General features: G+C 41.3%; 1 protein-coding gene across 2 annotated transcripts in view; it reads right to left on the bottom strand.

Annotated features, from left to right (window-relative positions):
• Positions 1-2: 2 nt before the first annotated feature.
• Positions 3-18,748, bottom strand: part of uggt2 (UDP-glucose glycoprotein glucosyltransferase 2) — a 56,428-nt gene continuing 37,682 nt past the window's right edge. Inside the window, exons 31-41 of one of the 2 annotated variants that reach the window (XM_049593868.1) lie at positions 17,497-17,581; positions 17,260-17,342; positions 16,913-16,936; positions 8,510-8,614; positions 8,306-8,390; positions 6,835-7,017; positions 6,503-6,663; positions 4,262-4,376; positions 4,019-4,135; positions 1,935-2,100; positions 3-1,793 (exon numbers count right to left, since the gene is read on the bottom strand). In XM_049593868.1, the coding sequence (XP_049449825.1) occupies positions 1,768-1,793; positions 1,935-2,100; positions 4,019-4,135; positions 4,262-4,376; positions 6,503-6,663; positions 6,835-7,017; positions 8,306-8,390; positions 8,510-8,614; positions 16,913-16,936; positions 17,260-17,342; positions 17,497-17,581 (1,150 nt within the window). In that variant the 3' untranslated portion in view covers positions 3-1,767. The remainder of the gene's footprint in view (positions 1,794-1,934; positions 2,101-4,018; positions 4,136-4,261; positions 4,377-6,502; positions 6,664-6,834; positions 7,018-8,305; positions 8,391-8,509; positions 8,615-16,912; positions 16,937-17,259; positions 17,343-17,496; positions 17,582-18,748) is intronic. The other variant, XM_049593869.1, reaches the window with a different exon arrangement.

Below are 18,748 nucleotides of genomic sequence, written 5' to 3'. Positions count from 1 at the left end.
GACCCTCCCTTTGACATTAAAAAAGAAAAAGGAATACCCTCCCCATAAAATACAAAAACAAACATGACAAAGAGGTGAAAATACAACCACTTTCAATTTTCAATCAGTTAGGCTACACGAGTCCTTTTCGAGCAGCAGCTTGGAGACTCTGAGGTAATTTGTCCTGCTGAGCCACATAGAGCACTGACAGATATCAAAACACAAATTAATAACAGTTCAAAACATTTTGAAGACTGAAGAAAAAACACGTGCAGAGCTGATCACACTGATCAATGTGTGATAGGGAGCATGCATCATATTCTCACTTTGTCAGACACATTTAACTTTGGTTCAGCTTTCTGTTATGATTCAGAATAAAAAAGCGACTGTACAGGATAGTCAATAACTGAAACGCTCTGTATGAGAGACATTTAGTTGGTAAAAACTAGTATGATCTGCATGTATTGTGTTTTCCAAAATGGACATTAGCCACATGATTGATGGTGATGAGGAAAATGAAACCTTGATACAGAGACAGGGTTGATGATGCATGAAAAGAATTGTTTTGATGTTAATATTAGATCCATACTAGATCAATTTTTAATATGATAAACCTTCCCAGGTAGCCAAAATGACCTGGCCCAGAATCGGACCAAACTCGGCATGCCAGATGAACTTAGCCGGGTGGGGCCGGTTGCCCAACTTGGCTGAGACTCAGCATGAATGAGAGCCAGAATCAGGCCAAATTAGCTTTAGACGGTTTCCAGCTGCCATCACTGGGCCATTATCAGAAATGATATAGCCCAGCATCGGCCCAAACTCGGCGTGCCGGATGAAATCAGCCAGGTCGCATCTGGTTATCTGACTCAGCTGAGACTCGGCATGAATGATGACCCAGAATTGGGCCAAATCAGCTGGCCTGATTGCAGCTGCCAACACTGCCATCACTGGATTGTTATCAGAAATGACATGGCCCAGCATCAGCCCAAACTCGGCAAGCCGGATGTAATTAGCTGGGCTGCATCTGGTTGCTTGACTCGGCTAAGATTTGGCATGAATGACACCCCGGAATCAAGCCAAATCAGCTGGCCTGATTATGGCTGCTGACTCAAATAGTCTTGGAGTGAGAAAAAATAAAAACGACCCTCCACTGCTCTCCCAAAAAAGGTAAAAAAATAATAACACCCAATAATTATCATACAGTCCCTAACTTCTAATGTAACAACTTTGCGGCAAGTTATGAAATTTACAAACAGACTAGCTTTATGTTAGTCACAACTTTGGTGCGGGCATTTCAGTCAACATTTTGAAATGTAATTTTCCATAACACACATATATATATATATATATAAAAACAAACATTACACTGTAAGATTAGATTCTCAGACATGTGCCTTCTCCATTTGATTCTTTGCATACATCATCAGTGCAATATATGCCAACTATTTTCTCAAACGCCCCTAATAAGAGTGCTGTGACTGACCTCACCTCATTATTCCCTCTCTGCTCACTTCATTCTCCGGTAACCACGTACGTTGCTGTAAGTGCTGAGAACACACCACAGGTTCACAGTTGGCAGTTAACACTTAAATCAGGTGTTAATTTTGTAAGACGTATCGACTGCCGAAGCAGATATGGCATCTCTGAAAATATCCCATCCTTCTCCCCGGCTGAGGATGCAACGCTCTGTGGCTAAGTTTAGATGGAATTGTCAGTCTTCAAGCTTCACAGGTGGCCGGCTTGCAAAAGGTGCTGCCTCCTTTCTCTTCAGCATGGTGCTGGCAGGCACTAAAGTTCATCACGCCGGTTGTCGGCTGTGCAGAGGGCGGGGTGGAAAGAAATAATGAAAATGTGCACCATGGTGAGAGACAGACATACTGGCCAAGAGAGGTTGATTGAGGATAGATATTTCTGTCTTATAACAAAGACAATAAACAGTGATAATCTTTTCTAACCTTTTTTATGTTGTGAGGACGATGGAGTCTGTTTTTGCGTTGCTGTGTCTTCCTGTTGCTGGACACGTCTCAGCAGCTGTTTTATCTCGTTGTCATATTCAACCCACTCAGGTACGATCCTTGCTGCGGCTGTTAACTTGGGCTCCTTGGTCTTTGGGTTATTGCACTGCAGCAGGGACAAGCAGACAAAACACATCACTCATGCCACCAGCGCCACTTTCCCCCAACAAGTCATACTGCCATTCCCTGCACTGTCTGTGGCAGGCATTTGAACCTAATTTGATTTCCAATTCTGTTAAAAGGACATTAGCCCATGTCTTGTGTCTGAATTACCAAGTGGTGTCCTATACCACAATGAGACAATGCCTCCTATTCCAGCCTACTGGAGCCCGTCTAGTAATTCTCTAAATTAGTTTAGGAGACTTCAGGATTGCTCCACAGTTGTCTCCTAAATGCCAAGTGCCTCATGGACAATAACGGCTGGGAAATATGCTCCTGCTTTTCAGAGCAGCTACAGCTCACTATTATAACCAAAAACAGCCACACACATATGATATAAATATAAATATCTAATAACTTTTATCAATTACCAGCATGTTTCAACACAAAAGAATCATTAAAATACAGACACAGAGGATTTTACTACCCAATAAAAGGAGTAATTGGATTTGATCATAAATTCTGTAGCAATCCCTGAGGTGTGCCAGTGAGCTGTTTAGTGTAGATCTCATTGCTCTGGGATTTAACCAAGCCCTCAGGAACACTGCTTGGCCTTGCCTCTAATTTTGCCTAGTGGTCACTTGCAGTATTACAGCAAAAAAAAAAAAAAAAAAAAAAAAAAATCCCCTGCAGCCCAAAAAGCATTTTCCCCACAGACCACCATTATAAAAGACACATCTGTAAAACTTTAAAACACCTTAAACTGCAAACACGCTGAGTTATGACTCTTTCTATTATGCGTTTTTGAGCCCTGGACGATTCATATTTCTAAAACTTTCCTCAAGCCGAGAAAAGCGATGTAAAAAAATCCATGAAGCCGTCTCAATGGAAAATTTGCGGGCTGGGCGAGACCTCGTAGGCAGAGCCAGCAGAAGAAACACTACTGCACATATTCAGTGGGCCACAAACTGCTGATGTAAACCTGGAAGCTAGAAAGCTAGCTGTCATTGGACTGAATAGGCGCCATTTTGGAGCCCGGTATCCAGATCTAATAATGCAGGAGTCTCTAATGACTTTCAGGCCAAGGACCCCTACTACATATATTAAACTAAGTTGCATATTAAATTTGGCCTGCAATAATGTGTAGAGCGGCCAAAAATGCCGTGTATAAACATATCTCAATATAGTGCTTTCAATACCAAGCTACTAAAATAATAAAGGTATTGACAGAGTCATGTATTTATACATCATGGATTTATCTGACAAGGATTTATGGGTAACAGTTAGCCTTCTAATGTTGCGTTCTCACTAGGTGTGAATAAAACACTTCGCATGAGTGAAATACACGTAAAGTCAACACAAAGGCACGTTAAATGTGAATTCCTGCCGGGGCAGCATGATGGACACAACACGAATGACACAGAATGCGCTTATTACGCAGAGCAAATAAAGCCAGTAGCGCGATTTTGCATCATACAGTTATTCGTGAGAGTTGAAAAATCAGAACTTCAGTGACTAATTCGTGCCGTGATAGCCAATCGGCATTGAGATCCTTGGGTAATTTATGATGCTGAGGACGTACTGGCCTAAGTTCATTCATCGATTCAGCAGTTTCATGCATATGAAGCAAGTCAACACAAAATATTCTAACGTTCAAACTCACGCAAGTAACGCAACACGAAAATCCGCATTGCGTTTGGTATGAGCAGAACATAATGTGTACAAATAAATAGGCCAATTTATCTTGGCTAATAATGTGTTGAATTTCTGTTAATGTGTATTTTTCAGGTATATTTTAATCTGGATTTTTTTTTTTTTTTTTTTTTTAAATCAAACTGGAATTTGGCAAGCACCTTACAGTAACTCTGATGAGCCCCTAGGGGTCACAGGCCCCCCTTCATGTAATAATATATCCATGGACTCACTAGGTCTATCGTCTTAGCTGTGACTTTGGAGGTGTCATCACACCACGTCTCACACCACAGCCACTCCTGTGGAAGAGACTTGATGGCCACCTGGTGGATCATGTTGTTAGGAAGGTCCTGAAAAATATTAGAGAATAATATTTTACTGTGCACAATAACAAACTACAAAACAAACTATATCAGGTGATAAGAGAAGAAACTCAGCATCATGTAATGCAATGATGTCATCTCTAAGTTACATACCTGGTCCAGGTTGGACAGACTGTTGGGGTCTTGGCTCAGGGCTTGGTACTGGCCTCGTAATCTGTCCCCTGCTGCAATCTTCCTGAACTTCTTTAAATCCACTACATACAGAGCGCTGGTTGAAATATAGGAGGAGACGAGACACAGAAAGCAGGTGTGAGAGGAGGAGAATAAAGGAAAGCCCATAGGAATGACTTAATAAAAATAAAAATAATGACTCAATAAAGATAAATACCCCAGGCACTTTGAGATAATTGTACCTAACGTGGCATATTAATAAACCCAACCGTGTAGACTGTGTAGTTTCACTTATTAGATTTAAGTCTGCCAGAGGACATTCGCTACCTTATGTTTTCCCTGGACTCGCTGATGCGGATCAGTCACTTTTGTCCTACCCCTCAGAGCTGAGCATCACACTGGCATCCAATCAAATCACTGTGGCTCTGGGGCTTTTTCCCATCCTCATAAGGCAGAGGTAAAGTTGTGCAAACTCTCTGTTCATCTGCTGGCTGCCACCTTATTAGCCTTCACATTGAGAGACTGAGACCTCGGTGCCACATGCCAAACAAGGAGATGAACTTTTTATTTCATACCTGGAGCTTGATTTAATAGAACACGGCGATGTGCAGATGGCTGATACTAAAATACAGCCACAACAAGTGCAGCTATAATTGGTGGGGTCCAATCACCATGGAAACTGGATAACACAGTACTGTAGAGTAGCCACTATTTTTTTTACTTTTTTACAGGTGAGCTTTTGGTAACCATCCATCCATTTTCATCTGCTTATCCAGGGCTGGGTTGCAGGGGCAGCAGGCCAAGCAAAGCACCCCAGATGTTCCTCTCCCCAGCAATGCTTTCCAGCTCCTCCCTGAGGTGTTCCCAGGCCAGACAAGATATATAGTCCCTCCAGTGTGATCTGGGTCTGCCCCGTTGCCTCCTACCATTGAGATGTGCCTGAACCACCTTCAGTGGGAGGCACCCAGGAGGCATCCTGATCAGATGCCCGAACCACCCCAACTGGCCACTCTAGACGCAAAGGAGCAGCGGCTCTACTATGCGCTCCCTCCAGGTGTCCGAGCTCCTTACCCTATCTCTAAGGGTGAGCCCAGCCACCCCACGGAGGAAACTCATTTCGGCCGCTCGTATCCGCAACCTCATTCTTTCGGTCACTACCCAGAGCTCATGACCACAGGTGAGAGTTGGGACGTGGATGGACCAGTAAATCCAAAGTTTCACCTTCCTGCTCAGCTCCCTCTTCACCACGACATTCTGGCGCAGCGCCTGCATCACTGCAGAAGCAGCACCTAACTGCCGATCCATCTCACGCTCCACTCTACCCTCACCCGTGAACAAGACCCCGAGATACTTGAACTCCCTCGCTTGAGGCAGTAACTTCCTCCCAACCTGAAGGGGGCAATCCACCGGTTTCCGGTAACCGACTATCAAATTAATGAGCAACTAATTTGGTTAGCGATTAATCGGTTTGAGTATTTCTTAAGAAAAAAAGTAAAATGCTCCGATTCCAGGTTCTTAAGACGGTAAAGTGAATATCTTTGGGTCATCTACAGTGATCTACATTTTTTCACCATTTTCTGACATTTTATAGACAAACAACTAACTAATAGAATAAATAATCTGTGTCTCTCAGGAGCGAACTTCTGGCAGACTGGTTATTTTTTACTTCTTGAGCAGGGTAAGATTTTAAAACTTTCTCTTGGACCTACAGTTTCTAAGATCCAAACAGATTGAAGAAAGAAGAACAACAAAAACAACAGCAGTACTCTCAGCCTCTAAATATAACAATACATAAATACATTTCCACTTCCTTCTCTGTCATATTTGGAACTTGGGAAGAGCTAAAAAAAACCCTATTCTTGCAGAATAATGAATAATTCCTCTGGATTATTAACCGAGTGCAAGTAGAAATGTACACAGAAAGTCAAAGATGTATTTTCATGACTGTAAGAGATATATTACATTTGGCAGTATGGTCCCTTCAGGATTCCAGTTATATCCGGCTCTTTTCATTCTGCTTTGCAAAGTACCGAGAGTGTCTGGAAAGTTCCAACTAGTGAATGACCTATGAGGAAACTGTGGCTGTCGAAGCACAATGTTCTAAATGCTAACATTTTGGTGTTATTCTGGAGAGCAGCAGAACATAAGGTAAAATATCAGAACTCCCTGCTATGCATTCAAAACACTGTGCTGCTACGTTCCACTTCTTTTAAGGCGGTATACCTGATGTGGTATTTCCTGTGTCCTAGATGTGATGCCCAGTAACCGGTTTTCCAGAAGCGATAGCCCTCCATCTCTCTGCGGCTATCACAGAACGGTGTGTAGCCATAAGGAGCACCCTCCAGGTTTAGATCCCTCAACTCCTTCAGATCAGCCCGAACTATCTGTGAGAGAGAGCAAGAATGTTGAATAGTACAGAGCACTGACGACACTTCAGCCGTGTTCTCATACAGCCTTCACACCGGCACCGGGGCTGCTATACAGACGAGTCTCTCACTTTCAGACACACACTTACACATGGCTCTTTTCCTATTTCACTTTAATTTGAACCTTACCTGATCGGCGTCCACAAAGATGATCTTGTCGACAGCCAAAGGGAACAGAACATCCAGGAAGAGGATCTTGTATCCCCAGATAATGCGCTGCTTCTCAGTCTGCTGGTGGAGCCAGCGGGGCCATTTGTACTGTACCAGCTCGTACTGAAAGCCGTACGCCTCGGCCATGTGAGAGATGGTCTCCTAAAAACACCAAACACAAACAACAAACACAAACACCAGAGGTTATGTGTGATATCCAAAACAAAAGCACTTTTTAGGGTAACTCAATATCTAAAGAATATGCTATTACGCTTCTGTTATTCAGGTGGAAAGCCTCACATAAATTAATAATAAGTGAGACTACACTGTGGGATATTCACGGTGGCTTACTGTGGTTATAGTATGGGCTGTTACATTCAAACCTTACACTGAGGTTTTTAAATGAAGCTTCGAAAGTCTCTCGTCATATTCTGTGACATGATTTTTAAATCCCAAATTTGAATAAGGTGATTCATTGGATTTAGACAAGAAATTAAATCAACTTTCTTTAATGAATAAATGTAATTTATTGTGCTGTTAGATTGCTGTTAGACCGCCCTCTTAATACAGGTACGTGCCCCTCTTTGTGTACGGCAAGCAGGAGAGCAAACAGTTACTCTGGTCGTAGTAAAAACATTTTATTTTGAAAGGCTTTAAGTCAAAAAATATGGATTAAAGGAGATATATAGTTAGATAAAACCATGTTGTGAATTTTGGAAATGATTTTGACACTTGGACTTTTAAGCGCTCAGGCGTGATTGGAAATGTTTGGGTCACATGCTAAAAAAGCTTTCAATTATTTGGTACAGCCTTAGTCGTAGGCACACGGTTTCATTACAGACAACAGAAACAACAGTGTGTCACAAACAAAATTAGTAGGAGGATATGTTTGGATTATGTGAAGAAAAACAGGTGGACAACATGCAAACATATTGCCCATTAGAAAACAGACACTGCTGCTTAGTTTATGTGGCCCACCTGAGGCTAGCCATTGATAGGTGGCTGTGTTACAAGCATAAAAAGGCAGATAAGGAAGAATAATTCCTACAGTGTATATATAGTTTTCAGAGTTATTAGCACTCTTTTGGTATAAAAATGCCTGTTAGCCAAACCATAATGCAAGGCTGAAGCTAACAGATGTTTGATGTATAGTAAAAAACATCTGGACATATAAATAAATCTGTATTCAGTAAAGATGTCATGAACGTCGTGAGCATAAAAACTGATTGAAAAGATTTTGCGACTCAACAAGTGTCACAAAGGGAAGTAATTGTAGAGTCACACAAATAGAAAATCTAATATTAAACACAGACCATTACAGCAGAGGGAACAAGCCAAAAGATACTTTCTTGCAGAGTATAAATAAAGCTCTGAAGAACTCAGCTGAAGTTATTTTGAACAAACAGGAGCAACTGAATGCTTGTATGAAGTCATGAAGCGAGGGAAGTACCTTGAAAGATGGCGAGAGGTAATTCTTGAGGAACCAGAACTTGACGGGTGTGTTTGTATGCCGAAGGACGGACAGCATCATTATTCTGAAAAATAAATACATAAATAAATAAAAAAAAGAGTCAAGGATCAGGGCTAAAAGGAACGTAACATGTAGAGGCTGAAATGTAAGTGTGTGCAAGTGTCTGAACTGAGAGTCACCCACCTCAGAAAGCGCTCGTACAAATGGCCCGAGGCCACGGAAAATATGTTAAGAACATCCTCTTTCTTCTTCTCTCCATCATCCTTCTTGGCCCCACCACCTGTGATGCTGTAAACGAGACCATGCTACATGAGCGTCTTGTGTTTCTTTTTTCATATAGTGACAGTATATCTGACGTAAGCCAGTAGCTACCATGCTTTTGTAGAGCCAGGAGTAAATACAATAAAAACAGCCAGTAGAAAAACATTTAAAAACACACCATGCAAGACTGTGCGGCAAACTGAGGTGTTTTCTTTAAAATAAAATGATAATGAAGGACAGCTGTGATTTTAACAGCAGTTCAGTTCTCCTGCTGGGACGTATAATTATCCTGTTAGAACAGACACAGTTAAAACAGCTTTAACATTTAATCTGCTTCTTATTCTTATGTTCCCACATAGCTAATAGAGCCCACAGAGTGAAGAAAATGATCTGAAATGACTAATTTGTATCGGCCACTTTATTCAACTGCTCGTCAATACAAATAGCTAATCAGCCAATCACATGGCTGCAACTCAGTGCATTTAGGCGTGTAGACATGGTCGACCTGCTGAAGTTCAAACCGAGCATCAGAATGGGGAAGAAAGGTAATTTAAGTGACTTTGAATGTAGCATGGTTGTTGGTGCCAGATGGGCTGGTCTGTCAGAAACTGCTGATCTACTGGGGTTTTCACACACAACCATTTCTAGGGTTTACAGAGGATGGTCCCAAAAAAGAAAATATCCAGTGAGCGGCAGTTCTCTGGGTGAAAATGCCTTGTTGATGCCAGAGGTCAGAGGAGAATGGCCAGACTGGTTCAAGATGATAGAAAGGCAACAGCAACTCAAATAACCACTGGTTACAACCAAGGTCTGCAGAAGACCATCTCTGAACCAACAACACGTCCAACCTTGAAGCAGATGGGCTACAGCAGCAGAAGACCACACCAGGTGCCACTCCTGTCAGCTAACAACAGGAAACTGAGGCTACAGTTCACACAGGCTCACCAAAACTGGACAATAGAAGACTGGAAAAACATTGCCTGGTCTGATGAGTCTGGATTTCTGCTGCCACATTCAGATGGTAGGGTCATAAACAACATGAAAGCATGGATCCATCCTGCCTTGTATCAACGGTTCAGGCTGCTGCTGGTGGTGTAATGGTGTGGGGGATATTTTCTTGACACACTTTGGGCCCCTTAGTACCAACTGAGCATGGTTTAAACACCACAGCCTACCTGAGTATTGTTGCTGACTGTGTCCATCCCTTTATGACCACAGTGTACCCATCTTCTGATGGCTACTTCCAGCAGGATAACGCACCATGTCACAAAGCTCAAATCATCTCAAACTGGTTTCTTGAACATGACAATGAGTTCACTGTACTCCAATGGCCTCCACAGTCACCAGATCTCAATCCAATAGAGCACCTTTGGGATGTGGTGGAAGCGGAGATTCGCATCACCTTGTTGAATCTATGCCACAAAGAATTAAGGCAGTTCTGAAAACAAAAGGGAGTCCAACCAAGTACTAGCAAGGTGTACTTAATAAAGTGTCCAGTGTATTTTGATGCAAGAATAGATATTGTCTTAAATTTTTGATATCATAATATTTTAAGTGTCTTTTCCTGGTTTTCAAGGCTGCATTACAGTAAAGTGATGTGTTTTCTGAACTTACCAGGCTGTTCTGGCTGTTCTGTTATTTGCCTTTACCTTCCTAGTCATTATAACCACATTACTGATGATTACCAAAAATCTCATTGTGTAAATATTTTGTGAAAGCATCAATTGTCAACCCTGCACAATCGTTACAATATCAACATTGAGTAATCTGGTCAAAAATACTGTTATGTTTGAGTTTCTCTGTATATCATCCAGCCCTAGTCCAAACACACTGGAGGCAGACCACTTCAAATGTGGGTAATTGCAGAGTTTCTCCTCCAACTTTGGTGTTCGATGAGCTACATAAATACCAATCCAGCGAGACAGACAGAAAAAAACTTACTTTGCCTTAGGGTAAAAAAATAGCCCAAAGCATCATTTTCTACAACTTGCCCACTCAAAGATAGTGCCTATCAAACCAGTCCATTAACTTTCAGACTCAATTACATCTATGTGAGCGTTAGCACCAATTAATCGACATTTGAAAATCTATGTTACCTCCTAGATTAATTAAAATGTTTTCAGGTTGAGATACCATCACATACAGTAAAATCCAAAGGACACGGTCCACACTCTATTGAAGAGCAGTGGCTCATGATGCAAGGCACATTTAGCGGACAGAAATCAGGACTTGTGCTGGAGGGTAGATGTGTCTGCAGTCAAACTGTGTGTCCTTGTCTGTAACAGACTGCTGATGAGGGAAGGAGTGTCTCTCCCACACTCAATCACAACCACAGCCTCGGCCCCAAGGCTCCAGGAAGACACCAGTGAGTGAGAGAGAGGTGTGAAGGGAGGGGTGGGAGCATACTGTTCGTCTCCTCATGTCCTCTAAAACCAACTCTGACACACACATACGAGAGATTGGCTGGTAAGCAAGTCACATCCATAAAACACAAACTCAATGATGACCCAAAACGCAGCACAACTTTTTCTCACCATTTTATAGTCACTTGTTTTTGAAAACATTTAGTGAATTTCTCTGCCCTCTCAAACCAAAGCACTGCTCTCTGTAGTTGAGCAGTTGTGCTTTTGGGGAGTCACCACACATCTGTAGAGTCTGGGGATACCGACTGCCTGCCATGACTAAGCCAGCCATTATGAAGGGCCTCCAGCACTACAGTGGGGCCCCCCAGATAAGCAGCTTTAGAAGGTCAGGTGAGAGCCCGTTTGGCTGACTCACTCGAGATAATCTGGACCTCTGGAAGGATCCACAAAGCTCTGGGTAAATCCTGAGCAGTGGACAACATCAACTGGACAAAACTCGACTTCTGTTTTTCCTCCAACTCTGTAGACTGAGCAGAATTATTCTCTAACATCTGTGTGGAGATCATCTAAAGACAAACAAGATCTGCCACTGAGCGACTAAAAGACAGATAGCTGATGTATAGTACATAAGGATGGTAAATAATAACTGTACTTTGCACATTATGCCTACCATGCACTAGAACAGTGGTTCCCAACTGGTCCAGTCACGGGGCCCAGACTTCTCCTTAGTCATTAGTTCTAGGTCCACACAGTTCAATACAATCGGCGTCATACTTGTGTTTGGCCGTGTTGTCAATAGGGTTGCAGTGATATTCCGGTTTTAAGGTATACTGTGATATAAAAGTTGATAGTTATTATACCGTGTACATTTGCTTATCTAGGATATTGAAAAAAAAATGCAACTGGACAGAGAATCTCCCCTTTAATTCAGTTATTTTCTACATATCCTTCCATTAACAAAATGGTTTCAAGTTTCAATTATGGTAATAAAACATTTGTTCAACTGACAATAACCCTTCCATTTTCATTACTTTAAGGGTCATTCTGATTTATAGAAATATAAATTCTGTAATGCCATGATACCGTCAAACGGCGATATTTGCTGAGACAGTTATTGTACTGTGAAAATCTCATACTGTTGCAACCCCAGTCGACGAACTAGATTGCTGTCTCTGTGAAGTAGCTGTCCATTAGTCGGTCCACAACAAGAAACCGCACTTCAAAAAAAAAAGCTCTGTGCTGGAAATTCATTGTACTTAAAAATAAAGAATGTTTTTTTTCAAACTTGAATAACAGGTAAAAAGTAGCACGCACATACCCAAAAAATTTTTTATGCTAGGTGCTGGACCAAAAGGTAAGTATGAAATAAAAAGATGAAGTCCGCACACCAGAAACTGCTCCTTGCACAATTTATTCATGCATTGTAGTTGTAACGTTTCGGGCCCCTGCCCTTCATCAGACATTAAGTGAATGTGAATACACCTGCCATATATACACACCCAACCCCTCAGGGTCACCTGATTTTTTTTTTCAAACTTGACACATTTGCAAGTCACTTGCGGACCATTCAGACTGAACCCGTGACCCACTTTTGGACCTTGACCCACCAGTTGGGAATCACTGCACTAGAGCACTTTGAAAAGACGAAAGACTTTTGAGACCGCAGATCTTGCAGGGTCAATATTTTCCAGACTAGATTCCCTTTGAGATTATTCCCCATCCTCCTGCTAGTGGAAAATATTGTGCCAAACTCCCTTTGGGAAATATGACATATCAACAATTCTTTACATTGCCGCAAAAGCACATCATTCTAGAAACACAAGACAAAAGGTGTCTTTTGTCAACAGTATCCTTATATATTCTGCATCAATATAATCCAAAAAGATAAACTGTATGTGCATAGTACAAACTGTACATTTTGGATTTGTTCACCTCAACTTGCTACCAGCCTCCATTGGTTAGTGCACTAAAATAAGTGGTGGTCCGTGGATCAGATACACACCCAATTACACACCAACTTCACAACCCCACCAATTTCTCCTCCTATTCCTCAGTACAAGAGAACCACGACTTGTTCATGTTCTTACGCTTCCCTAGAGTCTACTTCAAATTTACAGTCTACCCGGTTCACTGCTTCGTGTTAGGTGCTGGAGAGAGCGCAGCTACTACTGTAGTTGCTGACAGTGTCCACGTTATTGAACTCCACTATCTGAATGAGCCAAGACTACAAACTTACATTACTGAATATATGTTTGATTTTACCACAATGTCAAGATGAGAAAAAGACTCAATATACAAACCTTATATCAAAAGATAGAGATCACATAAGCTCTCCACAACTCTAGCATATTGCCACATTGGAAATTTTTATGCAACAGTGAAATTGCTTGAAAAGCTTGCATTATTTTCCAATGTTTTCCAGGGTCCTTCACCAACAGCCTCAAAATTAAAATCCCAAACCATCCAAAACAGTAACAAAGCAAGAAAAGACCACAAGAGAAAACACTCTATTAAGAGACAGAGTTTGGGGACAGCATTGGCAGTGGCATCCAGTCTACAACGAAGTTGTAAAGACAAGGTCATGAATGGCTAAGCATGACTACACCGAAAGCAACACATTAGATGCTGATTAGTTTTGTCAGGAATAAAGTAAAAAAAAAACAACTGCAAAATATTTTCCAGGTCATATTCGGCTTGAGTTATTTTTGGCTAATATTTTCTCTGCAAAGTTTTTCAAAGTATTTTACAGAGAAACAAGTAAGGAAAACATGTCCACAGAAGAAAAATTCCTTCCCCACATTGTAACCACCAACATAACCCCACAGACAAAACCACATTGTGGTTTCTCCGCCATGGAAAGCATCACAACAACTTACTACTCCGAAATGCAGTTCATCTTCTGAGCTATGTGGTCTGCAGAACATGTTTTGCATTTGACAAAAGCTGCAGAAAATCATCCTTGCTCACCTCTCAACAGTAAACACACAGCAAATACATGTTATATAACAACCCTGCCTATTATCTGGATTCAGTCTGGGAAAAACATTAATGGCCAAGGCTTCATCTAACACCCTTCAAGGTCTTACGACTACAGAGGGACACGTTGCTTTTACAGCACCCTCCACCTAAAACCTGAACTCCTTCAAGTAACACAGCGGCTGATGCTCCTCCACACCCTGTGCGGCCCTGAAGTTTCTGATCTCTAAGCTCAGCATAAAGGACATTAAACCCTCAAAGTTCCCCAGGCTGAGAGAGGCAAGACTGAAAAACTTCCACTCAGACGAAGCAGGAGAGAAAGGACAAAAGAAAGAAACCACTAAACAAAGAAGGAGAACATGTAGGAAAGAAAGAATAGGAAAGAAATCTATTTTCACTCAGTCTCATTATCACTCTACGGAGATAAAACTCTTTAAAGATGAGAGCATTTGTAACAACACTGTCACTTGATGCTTGCTGATGCACGGATCCACCTCACTAATTCTTCAGATGTGTTAGATCAATACGCGGCCTTCAGTCCCACCCTTTACAACAAATCCCTCAAAGCACCCTGAGACTACAAATGAAGTAATGGATATAAAGACATCTTCCCTTTGGAACTAACTTTATTTTGTAAGATCAGTGGTCAAGGTCTCTGTTGGCTGGAATATTCAGACCCTTTTACATTTGGAAAAGCAGAAACCTTTAATTATGTTGTGCAGTCATTTTAAAATGTATTTTCCTGGAACTATCATTTAGAGTCCTGTGAAAAACCAATCTGTTCTCTCAATGAATAAACAATTGTTTACTTGTGAGGGTTTAACTGTCAGACAAGCAAATATTTCTCAATATTTTGTGTCATCTGTTGCTCAGACTAAATTGCATTTGTTGATTTTCAGTGTTTTTCCTTCTGGCCGTCATCATCTTCAAACTTCAGGTGAAACCGGCTGCCGTCACTAAATGTAAATATGACTGAGAGGAGACGTTACTCTCCAGGGTATGTCTCTATATGGTGGACCCACTGGACAGAAAATTTTTAAGCACAGTGCAGGATATATGGTTAGACTTTTTTGCTCAGCACGATAAGTGGCTTCTACGCCTTGAGATACTTGAGGATATGCTTGAATCACATCAAACAGAAGTACTCTCTTCTTTTCAATCACAGTCTAATTTCAGTAAAGCTTCAGCTTCATACATCACAGCCACTTAAGGAGCAGTTACGTCTCTTGAAACCATCGTATTCAACCCATTATTTAACCTTTTATTTCCAGAGTCATTTTCATTAATCAAGCAATCCATGGGGAATGGTTTTAAAATTACATCCAATTATCAGTCTATTCATTCATCTTTCAGCTTCTTATTTTTCCTTGGTCATGGCAGAGGCAGGTTTTATTAGCGTAGCCCAAATGTCCTCCTCCCCAGCAATGTCCTAGAGCTCCTAATAGGAGACGCCAAGGACAGAAGAGTTCTATAATCCCTTCAGCTGGTTCTGGGTTTGCCACGGGGTGTCCTCCCAGCTGGATGAGCCTAGAATACCTCTACAGAAAGCATCCCGATCAGACAGCAACACCACCTGAGTGAGCTCCTTTCAACATGAAGGAGCAGCGATTTTACTCCAAGCCCCTCAGCCTGTCCCTGAGGGTGAGTCCACCAAGAAGAGCACGCTTGATCTACTGCAGAGAACACAAGTCCTACTGTAATTACACAAGGACGGAAGAGCTTGTGGCAACAGCCAACCATGCCCATATACTCAGTCATAGACCATAGGCCCTTGAAGTACATGTAGACTGACTGTACTCCCAAGATCCCAAATGGAGTCTGCGCTGTTCCTACAAAATGTCAGGTTCAACAGTTAGTTTTGTGCACCTTGGCATTACTGTTGAGTCGTGTCCTGCATTGACACAAGCATAGATGTAGCTAATTGGCACTGCTGGGCCTTCTGGTCTAATTCTAGCGCCTTCCCCATCGCACAAGTGACAATCCACATTCCAAGGACCTGTTTTTTTGTGGCCAGGGGAGTGCACCATAAGATCTGGGACACATGCCGTGTCTTTTACCGCCTGGCTAAACGTGAAGCGTGTCAGTTAGGCTCTGGATCCCTACTCCTCTGCTGACTTTCAAGGGCACAAAAGGCAGGTTGCACTGGACATTGCTAAGCGACCACAACCAGCTAACCGCATCACTGACATCTAACATCTACTTACTAGAAATCCCGACTTTGAAGCTGATCTTCCAGGCGTTGGTTAGTGTGTACTAAAAATATTGTCCGTGGAACAGATTGTAAAGCTCCGGACAGCCCTGCACTAAATCTCCTCCATATTTACAATTGACTGATTTACAGAAGAAAGAAAAGACTTCTGCTGACTGTGATTGGTTGTACTTCGTCACATGGCATGTGTTATGCATTGCTGCACTCTAAAAGTCCTCTCCAATACCCATACTACCATACTATTTAGCATGCCAGAAAAAAAATTAGTATGTCCCAGTACATAGTGTGTCAAACGCAGTACGCCAAAAACACCAGGATGTCTCACTGCACTACTTTTACCTGCCGTCAATCATCAACACATCACTGCTGATGGTAAAATCAAAGAGCACAGTTCTTCCAGAGACGATATTTGAATTCACATGGCTGTATGCATGTGTGTACAGTACATTATGTTTGTGTACATAGTTGCATGCACTTATGCATGGTCACATTCTAGTATGTTTGCAGGCTACACGCTTACAGTAGTGTTGTTGATATTCTAAGAATGACCATATAAATAAATGAATGAATGCAAAAGAAAACATGAACATGTAAACATTATGTTCAAACACAGCTCTACATTATTATCATATCCTGTTGGACTATCTCATTAATGAATTCTCATTCATTGCAAAACTTAGGAGAGTACAGCAGCATTGAAAGCAACCAATAAACACTGAATGCTAATGAACATGAGGATGTTTTAGGTGTTAAATGGGTTGCAGCAACACTGCCTACCTTTTCTCAAAAGTGCTCCAAACACTTCACACAGCAAGCATTAAGTGAGGAGACAGGATCACACAGTTAGGAAGTGTTGGGGAGAAACACACAAATGCACACACACACATACCTACAGAAGCACATATTTTTTGCAAGACTAGATCTTACAGCATAATATTGCAGTCTGGACCGGGGGGAGGAATTAGATCTCCTGAAACCACAATGTGTAATTGACAAACAGAAGGCACATCAGCGAACCCACCAATCAATGAGCTCACAGTTGTTACTGCCAGTCAGCTGGGGGAGGGTTTTAAAACAACTGAAACCAATCATATTTTAGCTGTATGTGGGAATCGATTACACACCTTGCTATGGAGTCCCATATGCCTTGGCTTTCACTATTCTCACTTAAAAGATCTTCATTGATCTTCTCTGCCTTTTTCTGGACCTGTAATATGAGATAAGACACAAAACAGCGGCTTCATGATAAACTGTGTGAAATCATCATACATCCTCCATTTGTGACCTGCTGAAGAGCATTTTACGGTACGCTGAATAATCTCCAGTTCTCTACTTAACAAATATTTAAGAAACACACTCACTCTGACTTTGATGATCTTACTGTGGAAACTGTTCAACAAAACAATGACATCACCAGCATCCGCAGGTGAGTCGGTTCCATCATGCCTGAAAAAGTGGGTAAAGAGAGACAACGTATTTACTGTCACTGAGAGCGAAAATCAATGATTGTGAAATGTGGACAATGGATCTGTAGCCAGTTAGTCTAACACAGGTGAAGCCCTTTTTGAAGACTGAAATGTATCAACAGACTGGAGAATTAAATCTATCAACTGTCATAATTACATTTTGTACAAATCAATAGCCTTAAAACACACCATTAATACTGATAATCTGTAAAACCTAATTGATCATAACCATATTTGGCATTCTATACATTTTAGTACAGCCCAGATGATTTACATGGTTAAGCAACAGACATGACAATCACACAACAAAAGGATTTCTAGTAGGGATGGACTAATTAAATGGTCGCACATTAGTATCTGCCATCAGCCCATTGGGGGGCACACCCTGGACAGGTTGCCATACTATCACAGGGCTGACACATAGAGACAGACAACCATTCACCAATTAACCTGACATGCATACATGTCTTTGGATTGTGGGAAGAGGCCGTAGGACCTGGAGAAAACCCACGCTGACCTGGGGAGAACATGCAAACTCCACATTCTGGATTTGAACTAGGAACCCTCTGTCTGTGAGGCGACAATGCTCACCACCACACCACTGTGCTGTACTCTATATTGTAAAATATAGCTTATGGGGAGAAACCTGAAGAAATACAACTGTTCAAAGGAGAAATTTGTTGGTGTTTTCAAAAAGATACTGCTGAGGGAATTACAATATATATAGTAAAAAGGCTTTTTCAGCAGTTTTTTAAAATATGTTCTTCATGTGAAAGAACAACATAACAAAAATCATGGCTATAGGCAAAATTGTTATTTTAAAACTTGGTATCGTCCCAGAATTTCTTATTTTTCTTTTATTTTAAAAATCTTCACAACTCTTTTAAACAAGAAATCATATATCAAATCTGGCATGCAATTTATTTGGCTATGGATAGCGATCAGTACTGTCTGTATAACAAAGTTTAGTGGCCTGTACTATCATACATCATATCATGTGATTTAAACTCTATAGCTTTATTAAAAAAGCTTCACATCTTACAAGTCCCACTGTTGCCCCTTTTTATAATAAATAATTACTGTCAATGTGATTTTCAAATTTCCAGGAAACATTTTCTGTTAATAAAAGAATGAAAAAAAAAAAAAA

Source organism: Epinephelus fuscoguttatus, linkage group LG13 (assembly GCF_011397635.1).
Source record: "Epinephelus fuscoguttatus linkage group LG13, E.fuscoguttatus.final_Chr_v1".
NCBI lineage: Eukaryota > Metazoa > Chordata > Actinopteri > Perciformes > Serranidae > Epinephelus > Epinephelus fuscoguttatus.
Note: the sequence above shows the minus strand (reverse complement) of the source record. Positions and strands in the feature narration are given on the sequence as shown.